This window comes from Lissotriton helveticus, chromosome 3_1 (assembly GCF_964261635.1).
Source record: "Lissotriton helveticus chromosome 3_1, aLisHel1.1, whole genome shotgun sequence".
NCBI classification, from domain to species: Eukaryota; Metazoa; Chordata; class Amphibia; order Caudata; family Salamandridae; genus Lissotriton; species Lissotriton helveticus.
Window position 1 is genome coordinate 2020172562 of NC_136061.1, and position 19279 is coordinate 2020191840.

General features: G+C 51.1%; 1 protein-coding gene across 2 annotated transcripts in view; it reads right to left on the minus strand.

Moving 5' to 3' along the window:
- Positions 1-19279, minus strand: part of CHD2 (chromodomain helicase DNA binding protein 2) — a 2197496-nt gene that overhangs the window by 860115 nt on the left and 1318102 nt on the right. For both annotated transcript variants that reach the window (XM_078683153.1, XM_078683151.1), the window contains one exon: positions 2840-3015. In XM_078683153.1, the coding sequence (XP_078539279.1) occupies positions 2840-3015 (176 nt within the window). The remainder of the gene's footprint in view (positions 1-2839; positions 3016-19279) is intronic.

Genomic DNA, 19279 nt, shown 5'->3' on the forward strand with positions numbered 1-19279 from the left:
GGGTGGTGGTGGGTCGTGGTTCTTCTGAAGCTGAAGTGGACGCAGCTGTGGTCGGTCCAGTGAAGTCCGGTGGAGTGGCTGAAGGTGATGTGCTTGCTGGATGAGAAGACGGGATCAAGCGTGTGGCCGGTGTAGTGGGTGGGGGTGTTGACCAGTTGCTTGAGTCTGAGGATGGCGAGGTTGTCCAGCAGGGCGGCGGTGTTGCGGTCCTTGTTGTTCTCCAGGTGGAAGTTGAGGTCCCCTATGAGGATGTAGTCAGAGGAGGGGAGGGCGTGCGGGCTGATGAAGTCCGTGATGTCTTCGCTGAATTGTGTGCGTGGTCCCGGGGGTCTGTAGACGAGGGTGTCTCTGAGAGTCGTCTTGGGGTCGGTGTGTATCTGGAAGTGAAGGTGTTCGGCGGCGTTGAAGGGGTCGTCGGAGTTGGTCGTGATGCGGATGGTGTTCTTGTGTACGATGGCGATGCCTCCTCCATCTGGTTGACGCGGTCCCTCCGGGTGATCTTGTATCCGTCTGGGATGGCGATGGCGATGTCGGGTGCAGAGGAGGTGTTCATCCAGGTTTCTGTGAGGAAGGCGACGTCTGGTGAAGTTGTGTCGAGCAGGTTCCAAAGTTCGATGGCGTGTCTGTGGACGGAGCGGGTGTTGAGCAGGATGCACTTGAGGTGGCTGTTGTTGGTGCTCGGCTTGGTGGGTGCGGTGCAGGTCCGCTGGCAGGTGAACTTGCAGGCTTGGCAGGTGAAGGGTCCGTGGGTGCGTCTCGGGGTGGCTCGGTGGCAGGCTCTGTTACGGTCGGGTTTGAGTGCGATGAGGGTGGCGGCGTCGTAGGTCCGTCGTGTGGGCTGGCATCGTCGAGGACCAGGGGTCCTGGCGCTCGGCGCGGTCCAGGCGCGGACGGGCGCAGACGGGCTTACCTTTGGCGCACATTCGGAGCGCCTGCTGCGCGTCAACGCTGCGCATGAGAGTGGGCGTCATAAGTAAGGAGCCGGGAGGGCGGGTCAGCTGGGTGGCGGGAGCGGGGCGGCGAATGGGCGGCGGGGGGCAGAGCCGCAGGGAGGCAGCGGCGGGAAAGCGAGAGCGAGCGGCCGGCTCTGCGGTGGCTGGGTCGCTCGGGAGGCAGTCGGCGTCAGCGGGAGCAGGAGGGGGCGACCAGGCCTAGGACAGGCACTGTGGTCACTGCAGAAGGCTGTCCGCGGTCCCCTTAAGTAAGGAGCCGGGAGGGCGGGTCAGCTGGGTGGCGGGAGCGGGGCGGCGAATGGGCGGCGGGGGGCGGGGCCTCAGGGAGGCAGCGGCGGGAAAGCGAGTGCTAGCGGCCGGCTCTGCGGTCGCTGGGTCGCTCGGGAGGGAGTCAGCTTCAGTGGGAGCAGGAGGGGGCGACCAGGCCTAGGACAAGCGCTGTGGTCACTCCCTATCCTTTGTCCGGTTACGTGCCAGAGCTGGGGCTGGAGTGCCCCAGCAACTGGTTTGAACCGGGGTATGCACAGGGACACCTTGTGTGCCCCAGGCATGTCTTATTCCTTTCAGTCCTCCCTACCTCAATACACAAAATCCTGTCTGGGGTGGTGCTAGCACCTCCCAAGGCAAGAAACCCTTTGTCCAAGCCTCCCTCGCTGGAAGGACTCCCAGCAGCAGGAGGTCAGACTTGTACTTGTCTACACCAAGCCCCGCATCCCTTCTCTGCTTTTCTAACTCTGTGACCCAGCCAGGGCAGCAGCCGCCCAATGTGTTCAAAGTATCTTGTCTCTATGGACAAACGTCTTGGGCTTAAACAACAACAAAGCAAACCAATCTTCCAACATAAGCAGACACAGAAAACGCATACTGTATGCTAGCTGTTTAGGGTAAACTTAGGGCAGTTCGGGCAAAGTTTAAAGAGTATGCTCATAATCTAAAATGGTGTAGAACTTTAGGGATCTCATGATGACAGCCACCATTCTTCAATTGCACTAAATCCCGCCACCTCTTAAAAAAAAAAAAAAAAAACCTCAATCTAGCATCAGTTTCAGCGACCATATCTGTCACTTTGCAATTCTCTTGAGAGACTGAGACTAATTCTTCAAGAGCTCTCTCGATGCAGCTCTGTATCCAATGGAGGGGGAAAAATCCAAGACAGTGGGCACACACAGGGACATTGTGGCCTTATGGTCCATGTCAGACTAAGGCTCAGTCTATGTTAACTCCCACTCGTAATACAAAAGTTTTGAAATGAAACACTTCCGGGCCCAACCACTAGAAGAGAGAATCTAGAAGAGAATGCATGCTGCACAAACTGATACTATTGAGTGACTGCTGCATCTAAGGCACAGCTTTTTTGCATTGGACATTATCTTGCCTTCCTGAAACACTTTCTTGCCACGCTTGTAATAGACTTCAGGGAGATATTTAATGAGCAGCTCCGTCTCCTCCCAGTGGTATCTGTCATACCTGGGGAGAAAGCTAACAAAGATAGCGAACCACCACTATGTTGCTGCTCCTACTGCTAACCTTCTTCCTGCTAACTCTGTTGTGAGTCTCTCTTTATCTGGTGGTAGAGCGTCAACATTTCACTGTGAAAAGACTCTCTTTCTAGCCATAAGCACTAATAGGTAATCAGGTGGCAGGTGAGCATTAATGTAGAGTGGGTCAACAGTTCCTGCTTTTTATTTTGTCTTCACCCGAAGTGTTAACATTCAAATTTCAAATAACCTAATTTACCCACCTCAAAAGTATGGAGACTAAGCCCGCTTTGCAGGCATTCATCGCATTTGTCAGTGGTGAGCTATAACATCCCTGACCAAGCATGCACTATTGACAAATTAAAGATACTAATCAAGCACATTCTTAACTTTGATTTAAGCATTCACCTTCTGATTTCTGCATCTGTAAATCCCTCCACAGTGTCTTTCCTTACACTTCGAGGACGTCCTCTCCGTTTAGGTCTTTTTTCATCATCCGAGTCATCTGAGTAGCTCTCTGAACCAGAAGAATGCTGTGCTTTTTGCTTTGATTCAGCATCAGATTCACTATCATTCGCCAGCGCCTAATGGAATTAAATTAATTTAACCAGTCATTACTTCCAATCTTGGGCTTTTACACGACTGCAACTTTACATTTGACAAGAAATTTAAACCAGACGCACAATATGTAACTGGTTGCAAAGAAAAAAAGAAGGAAAAAATTATCACCTGTAATCCTAGTTCTCTTCCAGGGAATCCTCATCAAAGTCATAAGCACTGAATAGTCCCGTCAACATGCCAGGATCCTGGAGCACTTCCAAAAATTATACATATGTATATCAAACTTTGTGCAACAGTTCCTCACATATATGTTTGCAATCTAAAGGAAGGCTAAAAATGGCCAGATGTCATTGAATGTTCATTCTAAAAAAAGAAGGCAATTGCACAAAAACAAGTCGATGGCAAGAAATTGACCATAGAAACTTTCACACACCTCTCTCTTAACGGAAAAGGAAAGGAAAGGAAAGGTGTGACATAGTTAACCAATAGGCTGCAATGCAAAGCATAGGAGAGAAAACTGGTACTGTTCCTTTACGAACCTCACAATAAACCATGCATCCTATCATGCATCATATGGGACAGTTCGATCAGGTCATATTTACAGAAATTAGAGGATCCTGGTTAAAAAATTGTTGAGCTGTAGTAGTTCTGGTCCGGGGAGGTGGGAGGGCTGTTTATGACATTGTTTATCATTCCTCTGGAAGAGAATTAGGATTACAGGTAAGTAACTTCATTCTCTTCAAGGGAATCCTCATCAACAGTCATAAGCATAGAATAGAATAGCAAGCACATTCCATTGGGGAAGAGGACCTGAATAAATGAAAGAAATGTGACTTGTAGAGCGCACGGCTACTCTATGGAGTGTCCCAGAGCTGTGCTTTTCAGTCATCGACAGAGTGCAGTCAGATCATCCACTCCTGTTGAGGCAGAACATCCAAAGTATCTAAGTAAAGATGTTGAACTCAGCTGAAGCATCCAACCTTGGGGCTTGAGGGTCCCCAGTCGGTGAATCTCCTGTACTCGCAGGGTCTCAGGTAGTACTACAAAACACAAAAGAGCAGATCAAGTCTAGGAGAAGTGTGTGTCTGCAATAGCAACCGCGCGGCACTGATGGTGAGTCGTGAAACAAAGGGTGCCAGACATGAAACCTATTGGCGGCAGGAGGCTGATAGGATTCCCATCAGACCACCCATGTGGTGGAGTTTGCGTCATGTGGGAATTGATAATCATGCCATCCCAAGTCCAACCAAATAGTGTCGGTACAGGAAAAGATATCACAAAGATGTGATCATTATGTGCATCCTAGAAGTGATGTAAACTAAAAAAGTGCAGTGCTCAAAATTAATTTAAAATTGGCTACCCAGACTTCAGGGAATGTACTTTATACTAGAAGTCCGAGTGTCAAGGATTAAAAACACGCGTGTTTTTAATCCTTGACACTCGGACTTCTAGTATAAAGTACATTCCCTGAAGTCTGGGTAGCCAATTTTAAATTAATTTTGAGCACTGCACTTTTTTAGTTTACATCACTTCTAGGATGCACATAATGATCACATCTTTGTGATATCTTTTCCTGTACCGACACTATTTGGTTGGACTTGTGATGGCATGATTATCAATTCCCACATGACGCAAACTCCACCACATGGGTGGTCTGATGGGAATCCTATCAGCCTCCTGCCGCCAATAGGTTTCATGTCTGGCACCCTTTGTTTCACGACTCACCATCAGTGCCGCGCGGTTGCTATTGCAGACACACACTTCTCCTAGACTTGATCTGCTCTTTTGTGTTTTGTATCTTTAAGACTGGGGAGCGAGTAGACAGGTCATTAAACTGTCCCCCTGACCCTCCACACACCCTTTTTGTTTCTCAGTATTTAGTGCAGCCTTTGGCTGCGGGTCCATTAAACTAGGTAGCAAACACAGTATAATTTGCACCTTCTAAGCTCATCCAACTTAACTGTGTGTGTTGCCCTTCTGTCTACCGTCACCTATTTTCCATCATTGCACATAAACAAAATTACTAAAGGGGTTTCGTCATCCTTTTCTTCTACAAAAAAAGAAGAAAAGGGTGATAAATGTGCCCTAATTAGTATTCTTGGCTTCAGTCAAGACACTTTTTCCTCCACATGAATAGCCAGTTGACTACTCATTCCCTTTCAAATGTCTCCCTGAACGGCACGGGCTTTTAATACCAAGTCCCCTCTCTGATATATGTTTATATCATTTCCCAATTCTTAATATCAGTGATGGAGTATAATGTTCCATTTCTTATGATATTGGTAATCTCCACTACGAGTGATGTGGCCTTGCTATTCTACTTTGTTATTTACAGTGTTAATACACTGTTGAAACTGATCCGTTGTGATCAACTAAGCCCATAGAAGCAGAGTAATATCTCCCCTAGGAGTATATATCTGTCCCTAGTGACGTTTATATGTAGGGAAAGCATTAGTTTATCTTTTAAATTAATCTTTTAAACTAATCTACTTCATAAGCAAATTGTTTGATGGGCGGTATATTTGCTGCGAGCCACACGTCGTGATATCATACGATTATTATCTCCAGCAGTATCTAAGGTTTTTGCGTTAATCACTGTTTGCGCATGCGCGAAAGAGTAGTGCTTTTCACCTACCCGCGCATGCGCGATAAGCTAGCGGTCTCTCCTGCGTGACCGTGCGCTTTCATTCCGATTGGGTCCAGTTTGGGAGATTCGTTGCCGGTGTGAGACATTGTTGGAGGACTGGTTGCCCCATTTGGGGCGTTAATTTAAGGAGGAAGGCTTTTGCCGTAGCTTACCTCCACTTCCGCTCGCCATCATTTCCGAGGCACCGACGGAGAGGTAGGACGGTTGGGGCTCTGTTTTACTGCAATATAGCCCGACTTAGCATACCATACTACTGAGTCAGCCGTAGATAATCGAGTCAGTCATAGAGAAGGGAGCTTATGTGGCCCCCTGTCCCCACTATTTTTCGTTGGGGTGGTGGCCTTGCTCCCTTATATTTCTTTATATATATGTATATCTCTTTGCAAATCGAGCATTTTACCTTGAAGATTGGCTCAGGTAACTACCAAGGGTGGGTGGCATATAGTCCATCCAATATTAAGGCACTTTGGTCGAATAACAGGCCATGACTGTAAATGCATTACGTCAGGTAGATTTATCTAGAGGTATACAGTAGGATTAGGATTTTGTCTTGCTAACATGACTAAATACCCATCTTGTAGGCTCTGATGTTTGTTGAGGTTTGGTTTTGGCAGAGTAGTAACTACCATATGTCTGTTGGATTCTAAGTGTAGAGTAATTGGTCAGGCACGGTAAAGTTGTGTGCTTACTGTGTCTTTTTCTACACTACAGAGCGGGGCCTCATACTCCCGAGCGGTTGCCGGGTGAGGTGAGGCCATCACCCACACAAAGCTGGGTGAGTATCACCGTGAGGCAATTCCTCAATGTGATTAAGCTATTATGCTTCTCTTGAATGCAGAATGTAAATTATTCATGCAGGTGTGTCTGTATTATCTTCATGTGTGTGTACTATGGTGTCTATGTGGTACTTGGTGTTGCTTGAACATTTTGTCTCTTTGGTTTTTTTGATAGGAAGAAGATTTATAACTTCCCCTTGAGTGGGCATTTAAGTATTCCAAGTTTTTGATATATATGTAACTTATCAAGTACATGTTTGTCATTTTGTCATTTTTTCACTATGACATCTTATTTGTAGTCGCAGTAGCAAGATCTGTTATAAAAGGTCCTGAAGAAAGCCGGGTTAGATGCCCTGAAGGCTGAAACATGTCGACCACACTATCTAGCGCCATAGGGTAGTCTTACTACCTAGCGTGTTTTTAATCCTTGACACTCGGACTTCTAGTATAAAGAACATTCCCTGAAGTCTGGGTAGCCAATTTTAAATTAATTTTGAGCACTGCACTTTTTTAGTTTACATCACTTCTAGGATGCACATAATGATCACATCTTTGTGATATCTTTTCCTGTACCGACACTATTTGGTTGGACTTGGGATGGCATGATTATCAATTCCCACATGACGCAAACTCCACCACATGGGTGGTCTGATGGGAATCCTATCAGCCTCCTGCCGCCAATAGGTTTCATGTCTGGCACCCTTTGTTTCACGACTCACCATCAGTGCCGCGCGGTTGCTATTGCAGACACACACTTCTCCTAGACTTGATCTGCTCTTTTGTGTTTTGTATCTTTAAGACTGGGGAGCGAGTAGACAGGTCATTAAACTGTCCCCCTGACCCTCCACACACCCTTTTTGTTTCTCAGTCTCAGGTAGTACTGACAACCTCTGTAGTTGGGCTCTTCATAGAAGACCCAGTGCCCATTCTGCACATTACAGGAGTAGCTGTCATAGCGGAACTACTCAAACATGCGGACAGTCTTCAGAGAACTGCATAATCTGAACTCCAAAATGTTCTCGTTCATAAGAACAAGTTACTTACCTTCGGTAACGATATATCTGTAAGAAACAGTAGTTAGTATTAGATTCCTTACCTTAGAATATCCCCAGGCGTCAGTCTGGATCCGGAAACTTTTGCGTAGCAGTACCCCTGCGCGTCGGTAGGCGTCGTCTGCAGGCGTCCCCTGCGGCTCCGCGTCGTCGGCGTCGTGCGCCGTGATGACGTCGCTGGAGTATATAGACGCCGCCTCCGCGCGCTGACGTCAGTTCTTTGCACACAGCTTTTCCGCGCCAGAACACGCAGAGCCATGTGAGAACTAACACTGGTGCCATTAGAAACTAGGGCCCTGAAAGGGATGTCCTTAACCCTAGGTATCAGTTCGCAGAACGGGGAGGATGGGCGGGGCGGTAAGGAATCTAATACTAACTACTGTTTCTTACAGATATATCGTTACCGAAGGTAAGTAACTTGTTCATCTGAAAGAAACAGGTTAGTATTAGATTCCTTACCTTAGAATAGATACCCCAGCAATACCAACCCCGGTGGTGGGTCTGCGAACCAATACAACCTACACCAGAAAGTCCTGGAGGACCGAACGGCCAAAGAAGCCATCCCTCCGGACTTGACTGTCCAGGCAGTAGTGCCTCGCAAAGGTGTGCAGCGAGGCCCACGTGGCCGCCTGGCAAATGTCCTGCAAAGGGACTCCCCGGCCCAGGGCAGTAGTGGCCGCCGTGGCCCGAGTGGAATGGGCCCTCAGCCCAACAGGAGGCTCCTTCCGAGCCAAAGAGTAGCATGCTTTGATGCACAGGACGACCCACCGAGAGATGGTCCGTTTCTGTACCGCCCTTCCCTTCTTCTCACCCACGTAGCCAACAAACAGTTGGTCATCCACCCGGAACTGGCGTGTGCGATCCATATAGAATGAAAGCGCACGTTTTGGGTCCAGACGATGGAGCCGCTCTTCATCCTTTGAAGGATGCGGAGGCGGGAAGAAGGAGGGCAAGGTGATGGACTGCCCAATGTGAAAAGCAGAGACTACCTTGGGCAGGAAAGAAGGTCTGGTCCGAAGAACCACCTTATCAGGATGAACAGACAAGAAAGGAGGTTGAACAGAAAGAGCCTGGAGCTCACTCACTCTCCTGGCAGAGGTGATGGCTACCAGGAAGGCCGTCTTTAAGGTGAGAAGACGGAGAGGACAGGAATGAAGGGGCTCAAAGGGAGCGCACATCAGGAAAGTCAAAACCAGGTTCAAGTCCCACTGAGGCATCACGAACGGAGCTGGAGGATACATGTGCGTGATGCCCTTTAAGAATCTTAACACAATAGGGGACTTGAACAAAGATGGCTGATCAGGTAGCCTCAAGAAGGCGGAAAGGGCAGAAAGATAGCCCTTGATAGTGCCCAGAGCAGAGCCCTGCTGGGCAAGGGAAAGGAGGAAGAGGAGAACCTCAGATAGAGGGGCAGAAAGGGGATCCACAGCCTTTGCTGTGCACCATGCCACAAATCTGTTCCACCGGCAGGCGTATACCGACTTTGTGGAGGGACGCCTGGCTGCCAGAATGACATCACAGACTTCAGGAGGCAAGTCAAATGGCCTCAACTGTCGCCGCTCAATCTCCACGCATGGAGGTGGAGACTGGACAGGTTCGGGTGGAGGACCGTCCCCTGCTGCTGCGACAGAAGGTCCTCCTGAAGGGGCAGGCGGATCGAGGGACCGACTGTCATGCTGAGTAGCTCGGGATACCAGTACCTTCGAGCCCAGTCCGGAGCCACAAGGATAACTTGGGCCCGGTCGCGCCTGATCTTCTTCAGCACTCTGGGCAGAAGTGGTATAGGCGGAAAGGCGTACAACAGACCGCAACTCCACTCGCGCCGAAAGGCGTCGCCGAGCGAGTGCCGTCTTGGAAACTCCAACGCGCAGAACTGATGACATTGCGCGTTCTCTTCTGTGGCGAATAGATCTAACCAAGGCTCTCCCCATTGCTGAAAGAGGCCTCTCGCCACATCCGAGTTCAGACGCCATTCGTGATCCACCGAGCACCGACGGCTGAGTTCGTCCGCCCTGGCGTTCAGAGAACCTGCCAGGTGTTGAACCGTCAGAGTCACGCCCTGACGTTCCAGCCATTGCCAGAGGCGCAGAGCCTCTTGGCAAAGGGTCCACGACCCCACACCGCCCTGTTTGTTGCAGTACCACATGGCGGTGGTGTTGTCCGTGAACACCTGCACTACACTCCCGTTGACAAAGGGGAGGAATGCCTTCAGTGCCAGGCGAATCGCCCGCAGCTCCAACATGTTGATATGGAGCCGGGACTTCGCCGGAGACCAGAGGCCTCTGATCTCCGCCTCTCCCAAGTGGCCACCCCAGCCTTGGAGGGACGCGTCCGTCACAACCACGTGCTCCGGCTGGGGAAGGGAGAGGGATCTGCCCCTGACCCAATCGCGGTCTGTAAGCCACCACTGCAACTGTCTCGCAGTGCCCTCCGAGATCAGGACATGGTCGGATAGGTTGCCCTGATGCTGGGCCCACTGAAACTTCAGGTCCCACTGCAGAGCCCGCATCCGCCATCTGGCGTGATGCACCAGAAGGATGCAGGAGGCCATCAGCCCCAGAAGCCGCAGCGTCAACCTGACCGAAACCCGGGATAACGGCTGAAAGATGGGAATCAGAGCCTGAATATCCCGGACCCGCCGTTCCGGGGGATAAACCCGAAACTGCGCCGAGTCGAGAACCGCTCCGATGAAAAGGAGCTTTTGAGAGGGACACAGGTGTGATTTCGGCACATTGATGGAAAACCCCAACTCGTGCAGGAGGTCTGCCGTCATCTGAAGGTGGTGGACGACTGTCTGGGGCGAGCCCGCCTTCAACAGCCAGTCGTCGAGGTAGGGGAAGACTGAAACCCCTAACCGGCGCAGATGAGCTGCGACCACCGCCATCACTTTCGTGAACACCCGTGGGGCGCTGGTAAGGCCGAATGGGAGCACGATAAACTGAAAATGCTCGTGGCCTACCGTGAACCGCAGGTAACGCCGGTGGGCCGGCAGGACGGGGATGTGAAAGTACGCATCCTGCAAGTCCAACGCTACCATCCAGTCTTGTGGGTCTAGAGCAGCCAAGACCTGAGCCAAAGTCAACATCTTGAACTTCTCCTTCCGGAGGAAGCCGTTGACGTCCCGTAGATCCAAGATAGGACGCAGGCCTCCCTTGTCCTTCTTGGGTACCAGAAAGTAGTGGGAGTAGCAACCACACCCTACTTCTGGCCCAGGAACGCGCTCGATGGCCCCCTTGGCCAAGAGGGCCGTAACTTCCTCCTGCAGAAGTGTCAAGTGGTCCCCCGACACACGGTGGTTCTGCGGTGGCATGGCTGGAGGAGTGGACTCGAAGGGGAGGGCATAGCCCCTTCGGACAAGCTGCAGCACCCACCTGTCCGATGTTATCGCGCGCCAGCGGGAGTGGTGATGGCGAACCCTGCCACCCACTGGCGTCACGTGAGCCCGAAAGCTCGGACTAGGAAGGCTTGGATGCCGCAGCGGAGGGAGGCGTGGACTGACCACGACGCTGGCCTCTACCGCCACCACGGCGGAAACCACGGGCGCCACCGCGCTGGGGAGCGCTCTGCGCCGCGTGGCTGGCAGCACGTGTGGGACCCCCTCTCCCTTGGCCACGAAAGGGCCGAAACGAACCCGCCTGCTGGCGCTGGGTCTGGGTCGAGAGACCCAAGGACTTGGCCGTGACCCTGGAGTCCTTGAAGCGCTCCAGCGCGTGGTCCGCTTTGTCACCAAATAGGCGACTGCCATCAAATGGCATGTCCATAAGCGTATTTTGGACGTCTGGTGAGAAGTTGGCAGATCTCAGCCAGGCATGGCGACGAATCGCCACCGTAGTGGACATGGCTCGTCCCAGTGAGTCCGTGGTGTCCAGACCACAACGGATCGAGTACCGCGCCGCATCCCGGCCTTCAACAAAGGCCCGGGTGAGCTTGTCCCGCACTTCCTGGGGGCATTGCGGCAAACACTCCTCGACCGTATCCCACAGGGAGTGGGTGTAGCGGCCCAAGAGGCACGCGGTGTTACAAGACCGCAGCCCAGCACTCAAAGAGGAAAACACTTTCTTTCCAAATTGGTCGTACCTCTTTGATTCCCGGTCGGGCGGAGCCGACGGAAATGCGGACTGCGAAGTGGAGGCCTGGATCACCAGACTCTCCGGGGAGGGATGGGTGGACAGGAAGGCAGGGTCGTCCGCGCAGGGACGGTGACGCCTGGCAACGTTCCGGTCAACCGGCGCACCAGAGGCGGGCCTGGACCAGGTGCCCAGAAGGACATCCGTCAGGGCCTCATTAAACGGCAGCAGAGGCTCCTGGGGGCATGACTGCGGTTTAAAAACTTCCGTCAGGATATTCGGTTTGACCTTCGCGACGGGGAGCTCAAGGTGTAAGGCCTTGGCAGCCCTCATCAGGACCACCGAATAGGCAGCACCCGCCTCGGACGCTACAGGGGACGGAGAGACAAACCCAGGGTTGGGCGACTCGTCCAGGCCACTGGCATCACCCAGATCACCTACCCAGTCCACATCGTACTGGCAGGCACGGGACAGAGGGTCCTCAGACCCCTCCCAACCCTCTCCATACTCCTCCTCGTCATACCCATATTCTGGGTCGACGATATAGACATCGGGGTCAACGGGCCCCATCGGCGTCGGGTCCGGCGTCGGCCGACGCCGGTCCGGCTTTGAGTCCGGAGTCGGGGAGGAAAGGGGGGTGGCGCCGCGCGGCGTCGGTGCCGGGGACCCGACGCCGGCCGGAGCCGACGGCGGAGTCGCTGCACCACGCGGGGGCGGTACCACGGGCTGGCCCACAGGAACCGACGCCGGAGAGGCCGGGAGACCAGCCGGCGACGAACCAGAGGGAACCAGCGGCGCCGGGGCCGGAGCCACCGGCGGCGCCCGGGCAGGAGCACCCGAACCGCTCGGGCCCCCAGACGGGACCGACGGGCCCGCAGGCGCCGAAGGCCCCGCCGGAGAAGACCTCGCCCTCATAGCAATGAGGAAGGCCTCGATCTCCTCACGCGACGCGCCTTCCCCAGGGACCGACAGGTGTGGGGTAGACGGCGTCGGCGACCCATGCGGGACCGCGGGGGTGGGGTCACCCGAGCCCCCGGCCGCAGCACGCGGGCGTCGGGGGGAGTCGGGGGTGCGATGGCGACGCCCCGACTTCTTGTGCTTACCTGACGAGCCGGAGGAATGGTGGCGACTCCCGGAGCGCCCATGGCGGCTCCGCGACCGCTCCCTCGACCGCTCCCTCGACCTCCGACCGGACCGGGACCGCTCTCGACGCGGGGCCGACAACCGGAGTTCGAGAAGCTTGCGGGACCGCTCCCGCCTAGCTTTTCCAGTCAAGGCCCGACAGTCGACGCAGGACTCCACGTCGTGGTCCGCGCCCAGACACCGGAGGCAGAGTCGATGGTGGTCGGTGACCGACATCATGCGGTCGCACTCGTCACAACTCTTGAAACCGGGCATCCTACCGGCACCGTAAAGATCAATCAGTTAACAAAAAACTTGGTCAAAAGACCGGAGTACTGCTCTTCGGATCTGCGCTAACTGGCGCGGAAAAAAGAAGAACTGACGTCAGCGCGCGGAGGCGGCGTCTATATACTCCAGCGACGTCATCACGGCGCACGACGCCGACGACGCGGAGCCGCAGGGGACGCCTGCAGACGACGCCTACCGACGCGCAGGGGTACTGCTACGCAAAAGTTTCCGGATCCAGACTGACGCCTGGGGATATTCTAAGGTAAGGAATCTAATACTAACCTGTTTCTTTCAGATACTCTTATTCTGTAGGATCCACGGTGTTGTGGGGTCAAGCGGCAAGACCGGCTCGAGTCATTAAAGAACATCCAGTGATGAAAGTCAGGGCTCAGTATATGATGCACACTTATTTAAGTGAAGCGCCTTGCACTAATCTGGGCAACCCTTATGGTGACTTTAATGGTCTTAGACAACCATAGAAAGCTCTCCAAGTGGTAGCTTTGGGGAGCAGCCTTTAGGTTTATCTCAAAGGAGTGTTAATCAGTTTGTTTTACCAGATCTAATCATGTAGTGTAGGTTAAACGAAAAAGAACTACTAGTAATATTAGGCTGGGGGTCCCTAATCTGTGGATGAGGGGATTCCTCTTGGCAGTAGGCCCTATGGGGCTAACAGACATCCCTGGCCTCTGCAGCACCTGGCTGGCTCAGGCCTGGCAAAGAGGGGCAGGATACTTGCTCCAGACTTGGTACTTCCATAGAAGACTCCCATGCCCTCAGTGGCTTTGCAAGGACAACCTGACCTCTTCTTGGGCAGGTTCTTCACAAGGGGTAGCATCAGTTCCCTGAGGAAACTGACACTCACCTACAGTCTGGGGGAGGAGAACTACTCTTTCTACCTTGTGCTCTCTGTTGGAGCTGGGTGGGCCATTCATTCAGGATCCACTGCTTCAGGGTTTCTTTGTGATTGGACTTATGCCCTAGTGGGCCACACCAATTTGCTCAGGGAGGCCTATCATCTCTAGATGGGCCCAGAGTTCTACTTCGGCCCAGTCTGAAATTGCTAGATCATTGCCCAGCAAGCAATCTAAAGGCAGGTTGGGGGACACTGCAACCCTTTTAGGGCCAGTTACCCTTCCCCCGCTGAGACCGATTATGGCCATGGGGTGATCTGTTCTGACTTCATCAGTGCTGGTCACTTGGTACATGCACCCAAGTTCTCCTGTCACCATGGCGACACTGCCCCCTGTGTCCCTACAGGCTACAGCTTTCTGACCATTGATCAGAGGCTCCTGTATTTTCTTGCCCAAGGTATTGGGACTTACAATAAAAGTAGCAAAACCCATGCCACCATCACATACTAAGGTTGCCTGGGTAGGTGATCTGGTTAGGCCAGAATCCACCTCAGTTCCCCATGAGAACCCAACTAAAGTTTTGGGTGCATGCCTACTACTTTATGTGCTACTACTAGGGGCACTAGGAGGACTGCAGCTTTTTGGGTGGGGTTCTCGAACGTATGGGCTTAGGCCCATGTTTTCGTAGGTATGCTAAACTACTCTATTTCCAACCCTTGAACGGGTGCAAATAAATGGTGTGTTGTTGGCCTCTTTTCCTATTCGTTGTGGTACCTGACAAGGATGCCCGCTCTCCCCACTCCTTTTGGTGCAAGCCATCATCCCTGACCAGACTGGTAGGCTGTGATGCTCAAAATCACGACTGCCAATGGAAGGGTGGGGATGAGGACAGAATCGTGCTATACACAGATGGCGTCCAGACCCCACTGCCTTTCCCTCTTATAACTCTACAAGAAGGCCTCTCGCCTCAAAGTGAACAAAAGTAAATCCCCGCTGGTCCCCACTCAGGGGAACAGCAAGATCTTGAATGGCATTCCTCGATTCCTATTAGGTGCATTATCTTCCAATCCTGGGCCTCGCTACATCTTGGGGACCAGGCCTTATATGGAGCCTCAACCTTATTAACCTCCGGGCAAAAATGAAAAGAATTCTCCAGCGAAGGGCACTCCAGCTGCTAAACATACATGGGTATGGCCGACATACAACTCTTTATCAACAATTTAGAGAGAACCCCATTTTATAAAGGCACAAGGGATAGGATTCAGCTAAACCAATACAAAAGTTTTTCCCCTGGACTTGTTAAAATCCAGATTTTTGCTATGTGGATGCTTATCAACATAAGAAGAACAGAACTTCAAAGTAAAAAAATAACCAATAATTCTCCCAAAATACACATAAAATACTAGTGACATTTGTTAATATAGTTCATCATGCATTGGACCAAATACATTATCAAAAATATGTGTTCCAAAAATAACTTAGAAAACAACTGTATACAATAAAAACACAAAAAAAGTTATTGTGTAGATGCAGTGTTTCAGTGGAACCTTAAGCTTTATCCCACATTCTTCAGGACAAATAAATGAATTAAAACTAGGAGAAAACATAAAATATATTTCGTCATAGAAACAGTTGTGAAATGGATTATCTATACTCATACGGTTGGACATACAATGTTGTTCTTACTAAAATTCTTTTATGCAAATTAGTGCGGTCCTGTCCAGTCCCAACTAGAAGCCCCATTCCCATCTAAGACAGCCATCCCCACCCCGTGTGTTCAAATACCAGCTCACACTATTCTAGCCCCATATCTATCGAGTATTACCACAGGGTTGCAACATGACTGTGATTTTTTACCTGCCTGATCAGTACTTGAATACCCTGGTTGGCACACAAATAAAGGAAACTCACGTAAAGCTCCTCTCAATGCATACTTAAAACTCAAACACTCTGATGAGCGTTAATGGAGTGTTAGAATGGACTGGGATTGTTAAGGTTAATTCCAACGTGTGTTAATGGGGCTAGAATGGACCATATATAGTCAGGCTAGTGCTTCTCATTGCAAAAAGATTGGTAATGTCTATATTTAGCACTTTATATGGGCTTTGTTATTTCATTCTACTGGCGAGAAAGGGTCACTCAAAATGTCGGTTGTAGAATGCCTCTCATAGGTACACTGAAACCACGGAAATGTCACACATAAGCAACCTGAAAACTTGGCAGCTACGTGTCCATGTCCAGTATTTGTAAAGCGCGAACCATTACTCGAAGGTGTCAAGGCGCTGGGGGCAGTTGGGAAGATTAAGCGACTGCTATTGCCCAGAGTCACATGGTGCGGGGCAGATCCCTGCCGGGGATCGAACCGTGATCCCTAGCGTCCAGTCGCCGTGGCGGCTGCACCACACCTCCTGTAAATGTTAATGCGCACCTTTAATTTGCGACAGACAATAAATAGTCAAGTACATCATCACACAACTCTAACAAGTACCACACATCAGGAATTAGACAAATTGCATTTTGATGTTGGTGTCGGCATCACTGCATGAAAATGTATTGCCACGCATAGAGAGCACTCTGACATGCTTGGGGGCTAATGTGTCGCTCAGAAAAACAAAACTGGAGCACAGCGCTAAATCTATTCACACCGACTCGTTGTTATGGGGACGTGGATCGGCACAGTAGGATACATTATTTTACATTCCCCACAAAAACAAACTGTGCTCCCTCTGCGGCCCCAGCCAGTGCCCCCTCTGACACGCACGTCTAGCTGCTTCCCATCTAGCACGGTCAGGCGGCTAAGTTGTGAGTTATGGAAGTTGGGGTCTTTTGCTGGCGTGGGCGGCATCTTGGCGAAAGGAACACAGGAGCAGATTTCCACCCCAAGAAACCTCTGACATGCATGGGGAGCCTGTAAACACTGGAAGCGGGTTGGCTGGCAGCAGAAGTGCTAAAATATTCAAATAATTTCTTTCAACAAGTCACATCACAATTTGAAATTGCGATGTGACTATCTCACGTAGGAATTATTCAAATAATTAGTTTCCCTGCTGCCGGCTGAGGAGCTCTGGTCGAGGAGCTGCCTGTGACTCATATCTGTCCAAATTATATTCAGACACTTGGGTCATCCATAAACTGCCATTTGCTGCTGCAGTCCGTGGCCCCCCTCCCCAGCCTAACCGAAGAGCTTCAGTCCCAACACTTCCCAGCTCATGAAAAAGCAAGCTGGTGGAGTACTCGTTCTCTTCCAGCCCTTATGCACTGGCAGCAATCAGGTAATTCACACACTGCTTTTCCAACCTATAGTGACTCTGCCATTATGAAAGTCTTTTAACGTCCAACCGGACATTTACCTTGCTGGTTTTCGGGCCTCTGGTCTTGGAGCGTTAGGTTTTATACCGCCTTTGCCCTCTTGAAGCCTGCTGTTGGTGGGGTCACGGGACGGGGTGGCACTGGCACTATGGCAGACACAGTGGGGTCGGGGGTGGGGGGGGGGGGGGGGGGGAGGGGGGTAGGCAGCGGCGCTACCTAGCCACTGCCAGTAGCCACACTGTAGGAATACAATTATGCAGGGGCCAGAAATGGAATTCTGCGCGCTGCGCACAGGCACCTCCTCCTCCTCACTCCGTTTGTTTAAGTTAGGTTGCACATACTTGCTGTAGTGCTACAGTGCACACACCGGTCAATCAGGCTTGCTGGCGGCGGCACTACAGTACTATTCGGGGGCGGCAGGCCTGCATCGTAACTGATCGTAACTTGGAAGTCTGACTGAGAGTCATGATTGATGTGGCTTCTTCTAAGTGAGTCACGTGACGCTGCTGGGGGCCGATTTTCAGTCCGACCGTCACAGGCTGTGACGGGCGGACTGAAAATCGGCCCCAGCCACAAAACCGGCCCCCCCTTTTTGAAAACCGGCCCCCACCCCCTCCAGCCGACCGGGGGATTGCCCGGTGCCCGGCATTGCCAGTCCGGGCCTGTGCACCTACCTACCCTAGTGAAAACTAAACTTCCAAAGATTGCAGAAAGGGTAGTGCTAGCCACTGAAACGTCCCACCCTGGAATGAACATCCTGCGTGGAGGAGGAGTGAGCACCTCTGCCCAGAGAGTGGGCTATGTTCCTGGCCTCCAAGAGCCTAGGCCGTCATCTCAGGAGGTCAGAAACCGCTCTATGGTGGCTGTATGGTCAGTTTTCAGAAAGCACCTCTAAGGAGCTCTCTGGGTGCATCTATTATCAAGTGCGGATTTATTAGGACAAGATGTTTGGTACCAAATCCCCTGGGTTACAGTGAAGCCATCATGTAGCTGGCCAACTCGTAATCATGAGTGTCCAGCCTATGTACTCATCATGACTTCCCTGTGCACTGGTAATATCCAACTGTGAGCTTAGATATCACAGGGACAGATCAACTCCGGCAAATATGCCCACATATGGGTATAGTGCTTTAGGGGTGACTTTCCTATACCATAGGCAGTGCTAGGTAGGCATGGAACATAGGGATGTGTGCCATGTCGATTCTTCGGTTTTCTCTGCACCAAGACAAGCAGGTTGCAATGGCAGTTTGCATGAGCTTGGTGAGGGGGGGTCCCTTAGGGTGGAACAATTCGTGCTGCAGCCCTTAGGGACCCTCTTTAGGTCCAATGTCCTAGGCCCCAGGGGTACCATTTACTAGGGACTTACAGGGTTCCTAAAGGGTTACCAACTGTGGAACACAAGTACAGTTTAGGGAAAGAACACTTTTGCTGGGGACTTGGTGAGCAGGAACCCATCACTCTTTAAGTCAAATTTGCACAAGATACCAGGCAAAAGGTGGGGGAAAATCATGTCAAAAGAGGCCTGTTCCTACAAGGCCCTTACAGGTGCAGTGTCCTATTTACATTATTTATATGCTGCAGCAAACCTAAATAGGCTACATTGCTATGCATATTCCTTAGCTTACTTGAAAAAGAAGTAAAAAGTGTTTGTGAAGGATGTTTTTAAAAGATTACTTTTCATTTTTAAGTGATTGTTATGGGTACTGTGAGAAGTTGGCCTGATATGCAGTGCTCACTATTCTAGTGATCACTATGTATCAGTCCAAACAACCCTTATTGATGATTGGTTGTAAGTCAACCTTATAGACCAGCTATCCTAGTAGCATGGATACGAGCAGTCTAAGGCTAAGACTCTAGAGGGCGTGTTAAGCCAGCTGTTTTACCATCACATTACCCCTTGAACACCAAGTGAAAGGACACCACACAAGTTGTTATCAAAAATAAAGTATATTTATTTATAACAGGACTACCCTGGCTCTTTATGAGACAGGGAGCTAAGCACACAACAAAACTCTTAAAGAATTACTGAAAGTCGCACAATTTACACAAATGCCCGAGGGGCACGAAAAACCATATACACAAGAAGTGGAATGCGAAGTTACTAGCAGGTAAGTAATACTTTTCTAGACTGTAGAAACGCTAGGCCTACAATGCTGAACCCTTAGATTAGAAGCA